Below are 16,098 nucleotides of genomic sequence, written 5' to 3'. Positions count from 1 at the left end.
GGGTGCGGTTGGCTGGGTTAATTCACTTATGTGTGTACACGGTTCAATAGTCTCTCTGAGAGGCTGACAGTGTGTTTTATTGCTTTTTAATATTTGTATTTTATAATATTCTTTATATATATTTATTTATTCTATATATCTTCCTCACTCATTCACTTATTGTATTACTTACCACACACACACACACACACACACACACACACACACACACACACACACACACACACACACACACACACACACACACACACACACACACACACACACACCTACTGCTATCAATAAGCAGCACACATGCACAGACTTACCTTCTGCCACTTATTCATAAACACACCACGCACACACCATGCCCCCCCCCCCCACCCGCACAAATCATCAAGGACAACACACACACACACACACACACACACACACACACACACACACACACACACACACACACACACACACACACACACACACACACACACACACACACACACACACACACACACACACACACACACACACACTCTTCCTACCATTCATATCACACCTCTTACTGACACCCCTCTCTCGTCTCTCCTTCTCCCTTCTCTCTCCACAGATCATAGAGGAGAATGGCGTGCGGCGCGTGCTGGTGCTGCCCCAGCCCGAGTTCCACCACGGGGCCCACTCGCCGCTGCACCACGCGCCCCCTCCGCCGCCGCCGCCGCATGCCCACGCCCACATGCCCGCCTTCCTGCCCCACCCGCCCATGATGCCCCCGCCGCCCCACCTCTACTCAGGCATGGCCGGGGGCGCCGGCGACATGAGCCCACAGTTCATCTCCCAGTACCACCCCGCGCACATCTACTCAGAACAGGGTAAGGGGAGGTCAGGACTGTGTGTGTGTGTGTAAGTGTGTGTGTGCATGCGTGCATGTGTTTGTGTTTTAAGTGTGTGTGAGCATGCGTATGTGTCACTCTGTTAGTTTGTCTGTTGTGTGGGCTTTGCTGTCTGTCTGCCTGTCTGTCTGTCTGCACATCTACTGAGGGTGAGGGTCTAGTGAGGGTGTGGGCTTCGCTCTTTCTGTCTACTTGTCTGTCTGTCTGTCATCCTGCCTGTCTGCCTGTCCATCTACTCTGAACAGTTACATGGTTGGCTATTTTTTTTGGTCTGTTTGTCTGTTTCTACCTGTCTGCCACTCAGTCTGTCTGTGTCCTTCTGTCTCCGTCGGTCACTATCGGTCACTTGCTGTCAAATGCTCTAAAGAGGGCGACTGGACAAGCGTTTTTGTGTGTCTTTTTCTATGTCTTTGTCGCCATGTCTGTCAGCACACAAGGGTGAGTGAGTGGGTTCGCAATGTCAGGCTGCTTGTTTGTCTCTCTGTCTGTCTCTTTCTGTCTGTGTTTCATGAGAGCGACAGAAATGCGCAGACAAACAATCATCTATGTAAACACTCATACACGCATACAAACACGCACACATACGTAACTCACACCCTCAGGCAGCCCTTAGTTATCTACCTTGAGCCAGATATACTGAGCCCTAGTCAGCAAGATGCACACACACACACACACACACACACATACGCACACACACACTACCCCTTTCGCATCCTCTTGTGTGTCTTCACAGCAGGGTGGGGAGTCGAAACACAGCCCACTCACTCCCATATTTCACAGCTTGTTCACAGCAGACGAGACGGCATACTCTACCCCACACATACTCAGAGGACTCCACAGAGAGCAGAGAAATGAGACTGGCACACACACACACACACACACACACACACACACTGAAAGCAAAGAGATCAGAAGAGCACTTACTCACTCACTCACACTCTCCTGACCAATTCATTAACCATTCGCACCAAACCTTTTTTGCGTTTTTGGGACTTCGGGAGGGAATATACTTACTGCAGGATGGACATTTCATGCACGATCGCATTACCATGGATAGTTTTGTATGTGGCAGCTTTCTTGAATGCAAGCCACGCAGATGTGTGCTGCTCACAGTTCAATATTGACACAACCAATAGGGGTGATCTTCCGAACTTCCACAATGAGGTCGCGGCAATTTCAAACAATGATGGAAAATATTCATGAGAGCCTTGTTGGCTATCTGCCCCCTAGATAACAGATAGCAACTCTAGTATCGCGCGTAGTGCTCTGATGGTTCTGCAGCAAGTATGTGCGCTCATTCGCACATGGTTGCATGTGTAATTTAAGTCACACAGCCAGCATATTCCCGTCATAGCATTGGGCATTAACACACGCATTTGCACATGCTCTTAAGCCTCATTAACCCTTTCCGACCCTACTGTGCTCCCTACATCCGTCCCATTGACTTCTGAGATTCACATTCACACTCGACGTTAGAGAAGAGCTTTCCTGTCATTGGGCACTAACACACATTTGCATATAGACTTCTCACTTCCGCTCCTTCCATGATCCCACAGACCCGCACGCCTCCCCGCACGGGCGCCAGCCGTTCGTGCACCGTGACGAAAGGGCTAACAAAACCTATGAGCGACTGCAGAAGAAACTGAAGGAACGGCAGGGCGGGGAGAGAGGAGGCGAAAGAGGAGGAGGAGGAGGAGGTGGAGGTATAGGAGGAGGAGGAGGAGGGGGACCCAACAAGGACAGCCCACCGTCGTCTCCTCAGAAGAGCCGTGTCACCTCTCCGGCGGGGTCGGACATCCACAACGGCCTGGGCCTGGGCCTGGGTGGCGGAGGGGGCAGGAGTGGCAGCGACCTGGAGCAGAGCCCCCTGGCCTCCCCCGACTCCCCCTGCCGCTCCATGGCGGCCGCAGCTGCAGCAGCCTGTGGACGGGACAGGGACGCCCCACCTGGAGGTAAATAATGTACTTAAAAAAAAAACACTAACCCTACTTGGTATCTACACTTATTGTTCTGTGTATATTTCCTGTGCACTTTGTATCTACAAGTGACTCGATTGTAAGTCGCTTGGGTTAAAAGCGTTTACCAAATGTAATGTGATGTAATGTAAAAGAAACTCCCATTGTCACTATGACACAGCACTCTACAACACACAACGAAATGGCATTCGTGCCTCACCCATGCAAGGGGGCATCCCCAAGCAATCTGGAGCAGTGAAGCAAAGATGGTTACCATGCTCAAAGTACCTCAGTCTTGGAGGAGGATGGGGGAGAGCACTGGTTAATTATGCCCCCCACCTTGACAGCAAACACCTACCACTGACAACGTCCCTTGAAAAGATGAAGATTTTATGTTGTGATTGAATGCAAGGTAGCACTTCACAATAACCATCCGCTATAAATGGTCAAGTAATGGTTTGTTGTGCATCTACAATACTATAATAAGCATTGATATCTCATTATTAAATCAATTCTATAACACTCACTATACATTTGCTGATGACAATAATATATTATTAAGTATTTAACTGAAAAGACATTAACGGTTTATTTATGCAACTATAATACTATAATTATACTATATATATATAATATATATGTACCAGCCAAAAACAAGATTTCTGTTGATATTCAAATACCAAGCCTTTCTAGCAGGCATCTGTTGCGTGATTGCACACGCACACGCACACGCACACGCACACGCACACTCACACTCACACTCACACTCACACTCACACACACGCACACACACACACGCACACACACGCAGACACACACAAACACACACACACACACACACAGACACACGCACACACACACACACACACACACACACACACACACACACACACACACACACACACACACACACACACGCACACGCACACGCACACGCACACTCACACTCACACGCACACGCACACTCACACGCTCATCCCCACCTGAGCTAATATTGCATTCAGTGCACTGATAACACATTGCTTCAAATTATTACCCGACGCTTTTTTTCCCTGCCCGGCTTCCAGCACTGAGTCAGTCCATTCATCTTTATTACCTTATCCATGACTGAGGTCATTTTTTAAACCTCGCTCACCCCTCTCCTTACCCCCTCTGTGAGTCCTACCTCAGCTTGGCTTCCGTCCAGCTAGACTTCCCCCGTGCCTCTGAAGGTTCATTAGGCCTGCGTTTGCACAATCTGTGCACGGGGGTTGTTCATCATCCGTCCGCAGCTCAACGTAACTCTTTGTAGTGTGTTGTCTCTGCTGTCCGCGCGCTTGGACGCCGCTGTGAAGCCATTTCTGCTGAATATCTCTTATTGTTTTGTCGTGTTGTTCATTCTGTTGTTTCAGACTATCTATAACTAGTACTGTATGTAAATAATAAATGAAGAATCTATGCACTGGATATGTAGGCATGCTCACAAATGCCACTTGCTATGGTGCTCCAACTCCAGAGATGCGGAAAGTAAAAACAGAAGTACTGTCACGTGTAATTAATAACACAAGCAGTAAAGATATTTTTAGACGGTTGGTTCCAGCTATGTACACTAATACCATGCTTTATACATCTCCGTCCAACTCCAACTTTATTGCTAAACTCCATACGTACAGATTATACACATGTGCTGTGGTGCAGCTAATAAGTCATTGGTCATTAATATACTGCAATTAATATGCTTCTTGGGAAAAACAAAACAAAATGTTTAATCCATACACTTGTGGCATGATCTGTGGTTGCTTGCACCACCCTGACGTGCACTACTACTAACACGTCATCCACCCATAAATGATGACCTTCTCTCCTCTCTCTTTCTTTTCAGTCATCAGCTACAAATGAAAAGAAGGAGAGATGAGCTTGGCTCGTCAGGCTAGCTCGCTAGGTAGTGTGCATTGTACAGTGTCTACACTACATGGATGGTGATGCGGTCATATTGTAATGGGGCTCACGGGTAGTGTTTGCACTGTACAGTACTGTGTATGCAGTACCTGAATGTTGATGTAGCAATGGGGTAATGGGCTAATTTGGTTTGTGTGTGTGTGTGTGTGCGCGTGTGCGGTGTGCATGCGTGCGTGCGTGCGTGTGTGGTGTGTGTGTGTGTGTGTGTGCGCGTGTGCGGTGTGCATGCGTGCGTGCGTGCGTGTGTGGTGTGTGTGTGTGTTTGTGTTTGTGTTTGTACAGAGCTGGATGAGGAGGGCAAGGCACTGAAGGCCAGACTAAACACCATTAGCAAGCCACTGGTGAGTACAAGCCTGCTCTCTGTCTTATGAGGGAAACACACACACACACACACACACACACACACACACACACACACACCAGCTATTCATCTCCTTTATGAACAGCTTTTGGCTGCAAGGCGGACTACCAGCAGTCCACTATATGTCTTAATGCATGTCAGGGTGCGCGTGGGGGGCGGGGGCTATAAGAGAGGGAGAAGGGAGTGTTCGTATGTATTTTTAAGCTTGTGTTTTTTTCTTGTGCTTTCCATGCTATATGTGTGATGGGAAGAAAATGTGTGTTTTTGGCTCTGCAGACGATGTTTTAGTGGACATACAGAGAGACCTGATAGCCCAAATGCCCTGAAAATAAAGACACACACACAGACACACGCACACGCACACGCACACGCACACACACACACGCGCGCGCGCGCGCACACACGCACACACACACACACACAGACACACGCACACGCACACGCACACGCACACACACACACGCGCGCGCGCGCGCACACAGTGAAAAAGTGAAAAGCCGAATTCAATGCCAACAGTCAGACTTTGCAGTAACGCGGGCTCTGGTTAGGGCTGTTGATGCTCCTCCACTGCTGCCGTCATAAAAGTGGCATATGCCCTTGAGCGTGTGTGAGTGTTTACGTCCCAGTGTGCGCTTTCTGTGCGCGCCTCTGCGTCACAAGGCCTTGGGATTGCTGCGTTGACACTTTCCTAACGACATAACTAGTTTAGCGGCATATGAAAAAACTGTCATTCGCACAGAAATTCTGGGCTTCTGTTCTCCCAGTAGACGCCACACACGCATACTGCCATAACGGCTTACAGTTAATGGCCGCGTGATTCATCTCCGATTTTGGGGGGGAACCAATCAGCTTTTATTATGCTCAGCTGCGGCCTTTTAATATCCGACTCATTATTGGGCCAATGAACACGCGGAATGGAAAGAGTATGGGCTCAGATGGTGAGGGGAGAGAGAAAGAGAGAGAGAGAGAAGCTAGTTTCATCCTCGCTCGGCTGTCGTAAATCATTTATTCATTCATCTTCTCTTCCTGCATTTTATTTTTCTCCCATTTCTCGTTTTTGTGTGTACGATTGTCTGTGTCTGTCTCTGTCTGTTTGTCTCTGTATTGGGCCAATGAACACACGGAATGGGGAGAGTGTGGGCTCCGAAGGGAGAGACATAGAGAGAGAGAGGGGGAGAGAGAGAGAGGCTGGTGTCGTCTTCATTTATTCATTTATTGCCTCTTCCTGTATTTCATTTTTCTCCCTCATTTCATTTTTTATGCGTGTGCATGTGTGTATGTCTGTCTGTCTGTGTGTGTCTGTCTGTCTGTCTGTCTGTCTGTCTGTCTGTCTGTCTGTCTGTCTGTCTGTCTGTCTGCGTCTCTTCCTCTGCTGATCTCCAAACCTGTTGTTTGTGTACAGCATTGTGTGTACATGCCGTATGTGTGTCTGTGGGTCTGTGTTAGTGGTACCTGACTCCGTTTTGACACTAGTTATTATGTATGATTTTTTTTACGGCTTGGGGTTAATTGTCTCGGTGTTGGACCACACTTGTCTTATTTTTATCTGTCTCCTTGTTTTCGCCTCCTGCCCTCCTGGCCGCGTCTCTCTCTGGCTGGCAGAGAAGAGGGTGTGTCTCAGTGGGGCCTTTCTGTTAAATGAAAAGGATGAATGCCTAAATGAAAATAAAATGAAATGAACTGAACTGATGTGGAGTCTTTGGAAGAGGAGGCTACTACAGAATGTGTCTTGTCTGGCTGGGACGGCGCTGTTGGTTTCGCAGAATAAAATCTCTGCATAAATCCACCATGGGTCAGACTAGAGAGAAGGGGAGGCTTGTGTGTGCATCTATGCGTGCGTGCATATGTATTAATATGGCGGGTTGGGGGAAGGGGTGTTACTTCAGATGTGAGTTTGGATTGGTAGTTGGGCTATTTCAAAAGCGGGAGTGTGTGTAGCTGTGGTGTTTTTGTGTGTATTTGTGTTATCAAGAGAAGGACATCTTGCTTAATGAAATGCAGAGTGAGCCTTGATTGCACCAAGACAGATGAAAATGCCCACGCGCAGAGCGGTGCACAGCAGAACGCTTACTTGCGGCCTTATCAAATAGCCAGCACCAAGACGGCTCTAATGGAGCCATCAACAAGAACACATTACATGAGGCTCTCCCTCTCCCCCACTCTCCCTCTCTCCCCCACTCTCCCTCTCTCCTTCTCTCTCCCTCTCTCTCTGTCTCTGCTCTTTGCTTTCATTGCGGCGGCCGTATTAGCAATGTGTGGGCATTAAAATGCCAGCGTCGTGGAAAAGGAGCTCTGTAATTAAGGAGCGCATTTGAGCACAATGGACTGAATCACACCTATGCCTGAGGAGGGAGGGAGAGAGGGAGAACAAGAGAGCGAGACTGAATCACACCTATGTCTGGGGAGAAGAGGAGGGTGGGCAGGGTGGTATTGGCTGTTTGTGAGTGCTACAACACGAGACAGCGCAGTGCAAGACACGGCACAACAACAACGGTGCTGAGGCCAGCAAAGCTGCATTCTACTCATCAGAAACCACACAGACCTGGACACACGCACACACACCTACACACACACACACACCTACACACACACACACACACACCTACACACACACACACACCTACACACACACACCTACACACACACACACACACACCTACACACACACACACCTACACACACACCTACACACACACCTACACACACATCTACACACACACACACACACACCTACACACACGCACCTACACACGCGCACCTAGTACACACACACACACACACACACACACACACACACACACACACACACACACACACACACACACACACACACACACACACACACACACACACACACACACACACACAAACTCTCTGACATGCACACACACATGCACACATAAGTGTACACACACACACACACACACACACACACACACACACACACACACACACACACACACACACACACACACACATTCTCCTCACACACACACACAGACACACACACACACACACACACACACACACACACACACACACACACACACACACACACTCTTCTCCTCGACACACACACACATCTGCAACTCACACACACACACACACACACACACACACACACACACACACACACACACACACACACACACACACACACACACACACACACACTCCCTGACACACACACACACAGCTCCTGTTCATCTGCCAGGGGATGTTAGCCGCGGTCCTGACCCCCACGCTGCTCTCCACTGATGCCTAATTAGGAGAAGGGGAAAGCTCAGCTCAGCCCTGCTCAGCCTTTTGTGTCTGAGTCTGAGGCAGGCGGGCGCGGAAAAGTCCGGAAACAAAAAGCCGGCGAGGCTGAAAAAACAGCTGACTGATACTGTTATGGTGCGACAGAGATGGCAAATTACAGGTGGACTGAACTGAAGTCATCCATCTTCATTATGGTGTGATGAACATTTGCTAGTCTCGGGTGATGCAAGTTTTGTCATTGTTTTGCTTATTTGTGTGTTTCTGCTGTCTTCATTAGCCAGCTTACTATCCACACACCCCTGATCCTCTTTTATTTGTTATATTATATATTATATGTTTGTAAATATATATTTTGGTGTTTTTTGATTGTTTTCATTTGATTTGATTTATGTGTTTTTTCATTTTGTGTATTGTCTATGATGGAGTGTGGTTGGGGTGTGGTGGATCGGATAATTTAGTTCTTCGTACAGTTAGACCACAACATGGGCGGACCGTGAAACTAACGTGAACATACAACAGCAGGGAAACGCTGTATGGAAGATTTAATAACAACAAAAATGACTCACCTACGACCTTTGACTTACACCTATGACCTTTGACTATCACTTTTGACTTGACTTGTCCCTCTTGGTTGTCCACAGGTGGTGGAGATCCATGCCAGAGGTGTATCCCTGAGCTGGAGCCCTCCTCCCAGGCCTGATGCAGACAGCGGGGGAGGGGATGGGGATGGGGGTGAGGGTAAGAGCAAGAGCAAGAACAAGAGCAAGAGCAAGAGGGGTGCAGAGTCAAAGGGAGAGGAAGCCACAGAGGGAGAGGAAGAGCAGAAGGAGGAGGCAGAGGAAGGGGAGGAAGATGAAGGAAAGAATGAAGAGGGAGAAGGAGGAGAAGAAGAAGCTGAGGAGAAGGAGGAAGAGGAGGAGCAGACACCTCCAGAGCCGCCCTTCACCTATGAGGTGTCCGTCTCCTACAGCGGCAAAGACGGGCGATTCAAGACTGCATACAGGTAACTGGGGCAGGAGTGACGGTGAGAGATCAAGGGGACTGAGGTCACTGGCGTTGCACAATTGTTTCGATCTGAAAGACAGCAAGGAAGCTTGTCCCAAAGCGCTAGCCTTAACAGGGTGTCCGCGGGGTCTAAAAAAGTCTAAAAAAGTCTAAAATTACACATTATCCATTTTAGGCCTAAAAAAGTCTAAAATATAGGGATTTTTTGCACTTTGGTCTAAAATTGAGTTTGAGTAATTTAAGACCTACGTTTCAATGCAAAATATCGACAAAGGATTAATGTTTATTTCTTTTGTTTCGCTTTGTTTTTACGTCCTTCTCCACGCCGCAGTTTTTTTCTGTTATTTTGGCAGTTATGGTCTGTGTAGTTCTACATGACATGTTGCTGTGTGAAACGTACAATAATAAAACTACAGATGTGATACGGAAATGTACTGCAGCTCCTCCTCCCCTTCCACCTCGCAGTCTGACTTACCAGCCCACGTTAGTGGTGTTATATCTAGACATTGTTAATATCTATTGTTGTAAAAACGATATTAATGGCGTTGCGTTGGCCATACATTAGATAACTAGGCTACTTGACTGTCTTAAACACCTGGAAGAAGTTAACTAATGAGGGAAGTCAGTCACACCACCTCATTGAAAAAGAACGCATTTCTATTTGGAAGGAAAGGTGTAGATTTAAAACAGAAGACAAATGTGACAGTGCAAGACCAGGGAATATGTCAGCACCAGTGTGAATCGTTTCAGGTAAGAAGTGATTTTTAGTTCTTGCGGTGGTGATGGAGTAGGCAGTGTTGGCCGTGGCTTAGCAGTCTAGCGTAGTTGTTAGCCTCAAAGTTGGCGAAGCTTGATTGTGTCTGTGCGAGCGAAAGAGAGTAGCCACGGTGTGTGTGTGGCTAATCTGAAATTATGAGCGAGTTAACAGTCTAATTCGAATGGAAGTGCCTTTGTTGTAGGCCTATTCTGTTTGATGGCCTGGTATTTTGTACTGGTTCTGTGGTGGCAATTTGCAAACTGGTGGGCATGTGGGCTGTTACGGTCATGTCCACGCACAAAAGTTTTGGTCGTGCTGTCACATGCACTTCTCATTAGCTCTAGGTCCGTCAATGTTTGAAAGACCTCAGGAGTCAAAGCACATGCAACACAAAATGGATAAGATGCTATGTCGATGGTTGATTTAGTTGTTATAACCCCGTTTTGCGGTTTCTTTGCCTGCAGCTTCTGAATTGATCACCATTTAGCTTCACGTTATGCTGCTTGAAAAACCGTCTCTGAATATGTTAAGCCTACGTCTAGATAAAACGTGCGCTAGATTTTGAATACCGTAGCCAGCTGCGCATTACACCGACTCTCGCGCCGTGGCAGAATCTTTCTCGCGTCGCGCTCTCTTGAGCTGTCATGCAGGTTACAGCCTCGCTTGCGTGAGACCTCTGGTACAACAACCCCTAAAACGAATAGGAAGGCATGAATCTTTGGATTGAGTGGCAAGGGCTGAGTTGGTCAACATTTCAAACTATTTTGTTATTAGTATTAACTACCATAAGACGTTCTCTTGGACACCTCCAATAGGTGAAACAAATAAACGTCATTTTATGGCAGTAGTGGTGTTAGCTCATGTTCTGTTCTTCTATCTTGGTTAGGTCCTCTTGATATAGCTGTGTTGCTTGCACATATGGCATTCTTATTCTAAACCTCAGTCAGTGCAATGTAAATTGTGAAAGCGAGCATTGCACCTTCTCACTGGTCATTTATGATCAGATCTCTTTATGCTTATAATATGCACTATTGCATTCATTCAGATGCACAGTTGTGTGTGTGTGTGTGTGTGTGTGTGTGTGTGTGCAGGGCTACTGACGGCTTTTACCGGGCCCGGGACTAAATCATCTGAAAGGGCCCCCTCTCAATAAATACAATACAATTGGGTCCCAATTCTGGGGGCCCTCTTTCTCAGGGCCCAGGTCAACTGTCGGCTTCTGTGTGTGTGTGTGTGTGTGTGTGTGTGTGTGTGTGCGCGCGCGCGCGTGTCAATTGACCACAATCTGGCTTTATTTCATTTTTTAATACTCCGCGAAGGTCTAAAATTTTGCCCATGATGGTCTTAAAAAGGTCTAAAAAAGTCTAAAATTTCACTTGTTAAAAGCTGCAGACACCCTGCTTAAGTAGGGAGCCAATCCAAGAGCCAGGAGGAGTGGAAAGATGGCACGTATTACTTGACAAATGGAAACTTGCAGTTTGTTTGAATACAACTGACATGATTGGCTATGGTCTATGTATATGGCCAATAAACGGGCGTTGGCAATGGCAAACCACACTGCCCCTTCAAGAAATTCAGTAGTTGACAGTTAGACAGTTTCCAGAACATGTGTCACCTGTGATATGGTCTTTTTGTAAACCAGGCAAGGTAAATGGGGCAAGGCTGACATAGTGAGACAACAATGGGTCTAAGTTAGCTAGGCCCATATAGAGTATGAGGCTAGGGCCCGTAAAGGAGTCTTTAGTATACGTTTTATCCTATGGGGGGAGGGAACGGCCTCTGCCTAGCCCCATAGATAATGAAATCATTAGGATGAAATGAAGTTTGCACATACCCTGTAGGCTTTGTTAATATATATCAACCTGGTTTATGCTAAGCAAAATGTGTCTAGTGATTCAACACCTTTAGTCACTGCAATCAAAGGGTTACTCGGTGAATGGACAATGATAACAGCAGACATTTTGGCCAAGCAGTATACAGTAGTCGAATCTGAATGCCATGCCACATCTCAGCAGATCAGGAGCAATGATTCAATGATGCTCGAAGCTCAAGCTTGTGACTGCATGGTTGGTCACTAAAGGCACCACAGCCAACAAAATGGTAAACTCACTGCTGGTGCAAAACATCTTTGCATTATAGGTACATTTCTTTGCACGGTGTCTCCGTATATAAAGGCAAGGACAAACATGGTTTCCTGTAGGGATGCACAAGGTATCGGGCAGATGTATCGGTATCGGCCGATATTTGACATTTCTCAACACATCGGACATCGGTCCGATGGGTAAAACTGGGCTGATGTTAACGCTGATGTTTTTTTTAATATATGTTATGGTTCTAAAAGATTGGACTTGACGGTGACTTTCATTGTTTGTGCTTCTAGTTTTTATCACAGGGAGTTAAAAAGGGTTTTTGGAAATAAGAGGACATTCAAAAATTCAGTTTATCGGCCGAAACCGCAATATCAATATCGGATATCTGTATCAACCGAAATTTTTTGACATTGTGCATCCCTAGTTTCCTGTTCTGTGCTGTTCTTGTTGCTGCTGCTTTGTAACGGCGCTCTGCTCTCCTCTCTTACCTCTCCTCTTTCCTCTCTCCAGTGGGAGTGATCTGAGCACCACCATTGAAGACCTTCGACCAGCAACAGACTACCATGTCAGGTACGTGTGTGTGTGCGCGTGTATGTGTGCTGTTGTGTGTGTGTATGTGTGAGTGAGGGAGAGAGAATGTGAATGTGAATGGTAGGGTAAATGAATATCAATTTTGGTTTGTGCATAGGATGGCATGCGTGCGTGCGTGCGTGCGTGCGTGCGTGCGTGCGTGCGTGCGTGCGTGCGCGTGTACAAAATGAACCCACACTCTCCTTCCTGCCTGTGTGGCGCCAGACCTTGAGCCGTGTGCGTTTTGTCTGCTGTATTATTTAAATGAACATACAGCGTCCTGAATATTTCAGCTGTGTCAGTGGGCTTGTCAGACACACACACACACACACACACACACACACACACACACACACACACACACACACACACACACACACACACACACACACACACACACACACACACAGGAAACATAGTTTGGACACCACACACAGGAAGTGTGCCTGCTGAGTCGACCACGCGTCCCGCTTACGAGGCGAGGCCAGGGTGTGTGCCGGATATGGTAACCGCACAGACGATTTGTTGAATGGCATGACCTGGATAAAGTTGTGCGTGTCTGTGTGCGCGCGTGTGCGTACACATGTAAGAGCTCAGGGTCTTTTGTCAGAACCGCAGTCAGTGTGTGTGAGTGAAATTAAATATATTCTGCTGGCGGAAGTTAGTCAAGGCTGTGTACAAAGGCATATCTCATGCACGCCTGTTTGGGAGTGCACAGAGACACGTGTGTGTGTGTGTGTGCTTGTGTTTTGATACCCCTATGCAAGCAATGACTGGATGATTCTTGGTGTGTGTGTGTGTGTGTGTGTGTGTGTGTGTGTGTGTGTGTGTGTGTGTGTGTGTGTGTGTGTGTGTGTGTGTGTGTGTGTGTGTGTGTGTGTGTGTGTGTGTGTGTGTGTGTGTGTGTGTGTGTGTGTGTGTGTGTGTGTGTGTGTGTGTGTGTGTGTGTGTGTGTGTAAACATATATGTGTGTGCACATGCGTGTGCCTGTGCGCGTGCACATTTTTATACTTACTGTTTCCAGTAGGTGTGGATTTGTAAGTGAGTGTGCATCTGCATATGCAGGTATGTCTGTGCACTTGTGAGTGTGTCTGTCTCTGCGTTTTTATACTCATATATTCATCTTTTTCCGTGTGTGTGTGTGTGTGTGTGTGTGTAGGCTCCAGGCCGTGTGTAACTGTTTACAGGGCTCCCCGTCGGAGGCTGTGAGCTTCACGACTCTCAGCTGTGAGCCTGACGCCCCCAGCCCACCCAAGAAGTCCAACGGCACCAAGAACTCCCTCAGCCTGCAGTGGAAGGTAACACACACACACACACACACACACACACACACACACACACACACACACACACACACACACACACACACACACACACACACACACACACACACACACACACACACACACACACACAGTGACATGGATACACAAGTGTAGCATAGCAGTCCTTTCATGAAGTGTATTTACACTAGGGGTGGTACGGTTCACAAAAGTCACGATTCGGTCCATGTCACGGTTTCAAGGTCACGGTTTTCGGTTTTGTACGGTTCTGTTTTTTTTTTTTTTTAATTATTATTTTTTAAATAAAATGTATTATTCACCGTAAATGTCTAAAATAGAAATTAGAATGAAAATGTAAGCTTATCATGGGTATGTTGAATTTGACTTAATTTAACCTAACAAGGTGAAGTTACTGAAAGAGAAAATATATCCTATCAATGATTTTAACATGCTTCCATTTATTTCACAAAAAGGGAGAACTAAGTCATAACATTTAAGGTGACAAATATTCAAAAATTACATACTATAACACATTTGACGTGTAAAAATAAAACAGCTACACTCCTGTAGGCAATGAGACCATTAGGTCAGTGCAGTATGACTATTTTGGTTAATGACACACTGAGAACGAATTGGACTTTTATTTTGATACCGCTTTCTGCGAGTTTTGCGTTTAGGATGAAACAGTTGCTTCCTATCATGAAACTGCCGGCCGTGAGAAGCATAGAAGTAAAATCAAAAGTCAAATTCAATTTCAAGTGAACAAGTGATAGGGTTAAGTTATGTTAAAATGTGAAAGTTAAGGTAACTAATAATTTAAAAAGATCGTTTTTTAGAAGTGTATTCACAAGAATGTTTCACAAAACTCCTGTGAATCTGAGCCTGTTAAAACAGTCATTTTATTTTGGTTATAGTGTTAAACATCAATGTTAACTAGGTAACATTACAAAGTCCCCCTCATTTTAGTTTAACTGGCTACATGTAATTAGGCCTACAGTTGATTGCAGTTAAGGACAGCGCAGTGAATCTGATGGATATGTTCATATCTCGCATTATGCCGTCCGGAATCCCCATCCAATGCCACGTGGATATAACCTACACTAGGCTACTGTAACGTAAGTCTACTTTGTTCTGCTAATCTGTCATTTTTTGTAAATTCATGTTCATTTAATTTAAATTGGTCAGAATAAAGGCTGGGGGCAGTCACTTGCGCTAACGTGGAGAGAGGGGGGAGAGGGAGGCGCTCCTGACCGACCTGCGCTTGCTCGTAGGCTACTGTAGCCTAGTCAGCTGGTGCATGCTGTTACATTATGCCTTTCAGTTGGCTGATAGAAATCAGTCTTTCCACACTCAATATCCTACGTAGTCTTTGTGTTTTATGCTTGTAAAAGTAGTAGGATTTTAATTGCCTCGTCCGCCGGTGGTCACTCTCTCTCTCTTTTTTTTGGAAACCGTGGGCACCGTGCGGTTGCGCGCTACCCCGTTCCGTGACATGCAAACCGTACGATTTCGGTTTGCGACACAAACCGTACCATGCCTAATTTACACACAACACTAACAAACACTGTAGTGTAAACCACAGCTATACACACACCTATGCATTATAAACACACACACGTTCAAACACACATTCACACATTTTCTCAAATGGTCGTGCATCAGCCCAGAAAGGGCCACCAAGAAAACCTGCCACTAACGCTGCAGTGAAAGTTGTGGGTGGTCCATTTAAACATCACCATACACACTTATGCCTAATAAAACCTTGGTCTTAAACCATGCCCAATGTGTACAAGCACTCCTATTCTGTAACACATACATTTCCATGCTTAAACACCTAGTACATGCATGCCTGTGTGTAGCCTATACACACAAAGTGGAGAGGATGATCATGTAGACTAGGGGTTCTCAACTACAGCCTCTACTAAGGGGGGAGGGTGTTGGCAGGCTTATTATGAGGTCAAGGGAACGTTGGAAGGTTTATGACGAGGTTGTGGGGGCGTTTCTTCAAAAAA

General features: G+C 46.5%; 1 protein-coding gene across 2 annotated transcripts in view; it reads left to right on the top strand.

The window, feature by feature from the left end:
• Positions 1 to 16,098, top strand: part of fndc3a (fibronectin type III domain containing 3A) — a 165,375-nt gene that overhangs the window by 109,057 nt on the left and 40,220 nt on the right. For both annotated transcript variants that reach the window (XM_063204797.1, XM_063204796.1), the window contains 6 exons: positions 587 to 845; positions 2,423 to 2,818; positions 5,042 to 5,100; positions 9,023 to 9,384; positions 12,744 to 12,803; positions 13,963 to 14,101. In XM_063204797.1, the coding sequence (XP_063060867.1) occupies positions 587 to 845; positions 2,423 to 2,818; positions 5,042 to 5,100; positions 9,023 to 9,384; positions 12,744 to 12,803; positions 13,963 to 14,101 (1,275 nt within the window). The remainder of the gene's footprint in view (positions 1 to 586; positions 846 to 2,422; positions 2,819 to 5,041; positions 5,101 to 9,022; positions 9,385 to 12,743; positions 12,804 to 13,962; positions 14,102 to 16,098) is intronic.

This window comes from Engraulis encrasicolus, chromosome 8 (assembly GCF_034702125.1).
Source record: "Engraulis encrasicolus isolate BLACKSEA-1 chromosome 8, IST_EnEncr_1.0, whole genome shotgun sequence".
In the NCBI taxonomy this organism is placed as follows: domain Eukaryota; kingdom Metazoa; phylum Chordata; class Actinopteri; order Clupeiformes; family Engraulidae; genus Engraulis; species Engraulis encrasicolus.
Note: the sequence above shows the minus strand (reverse complement) of the source record. Positions and strands in the feature narration are given on the sequence as shown.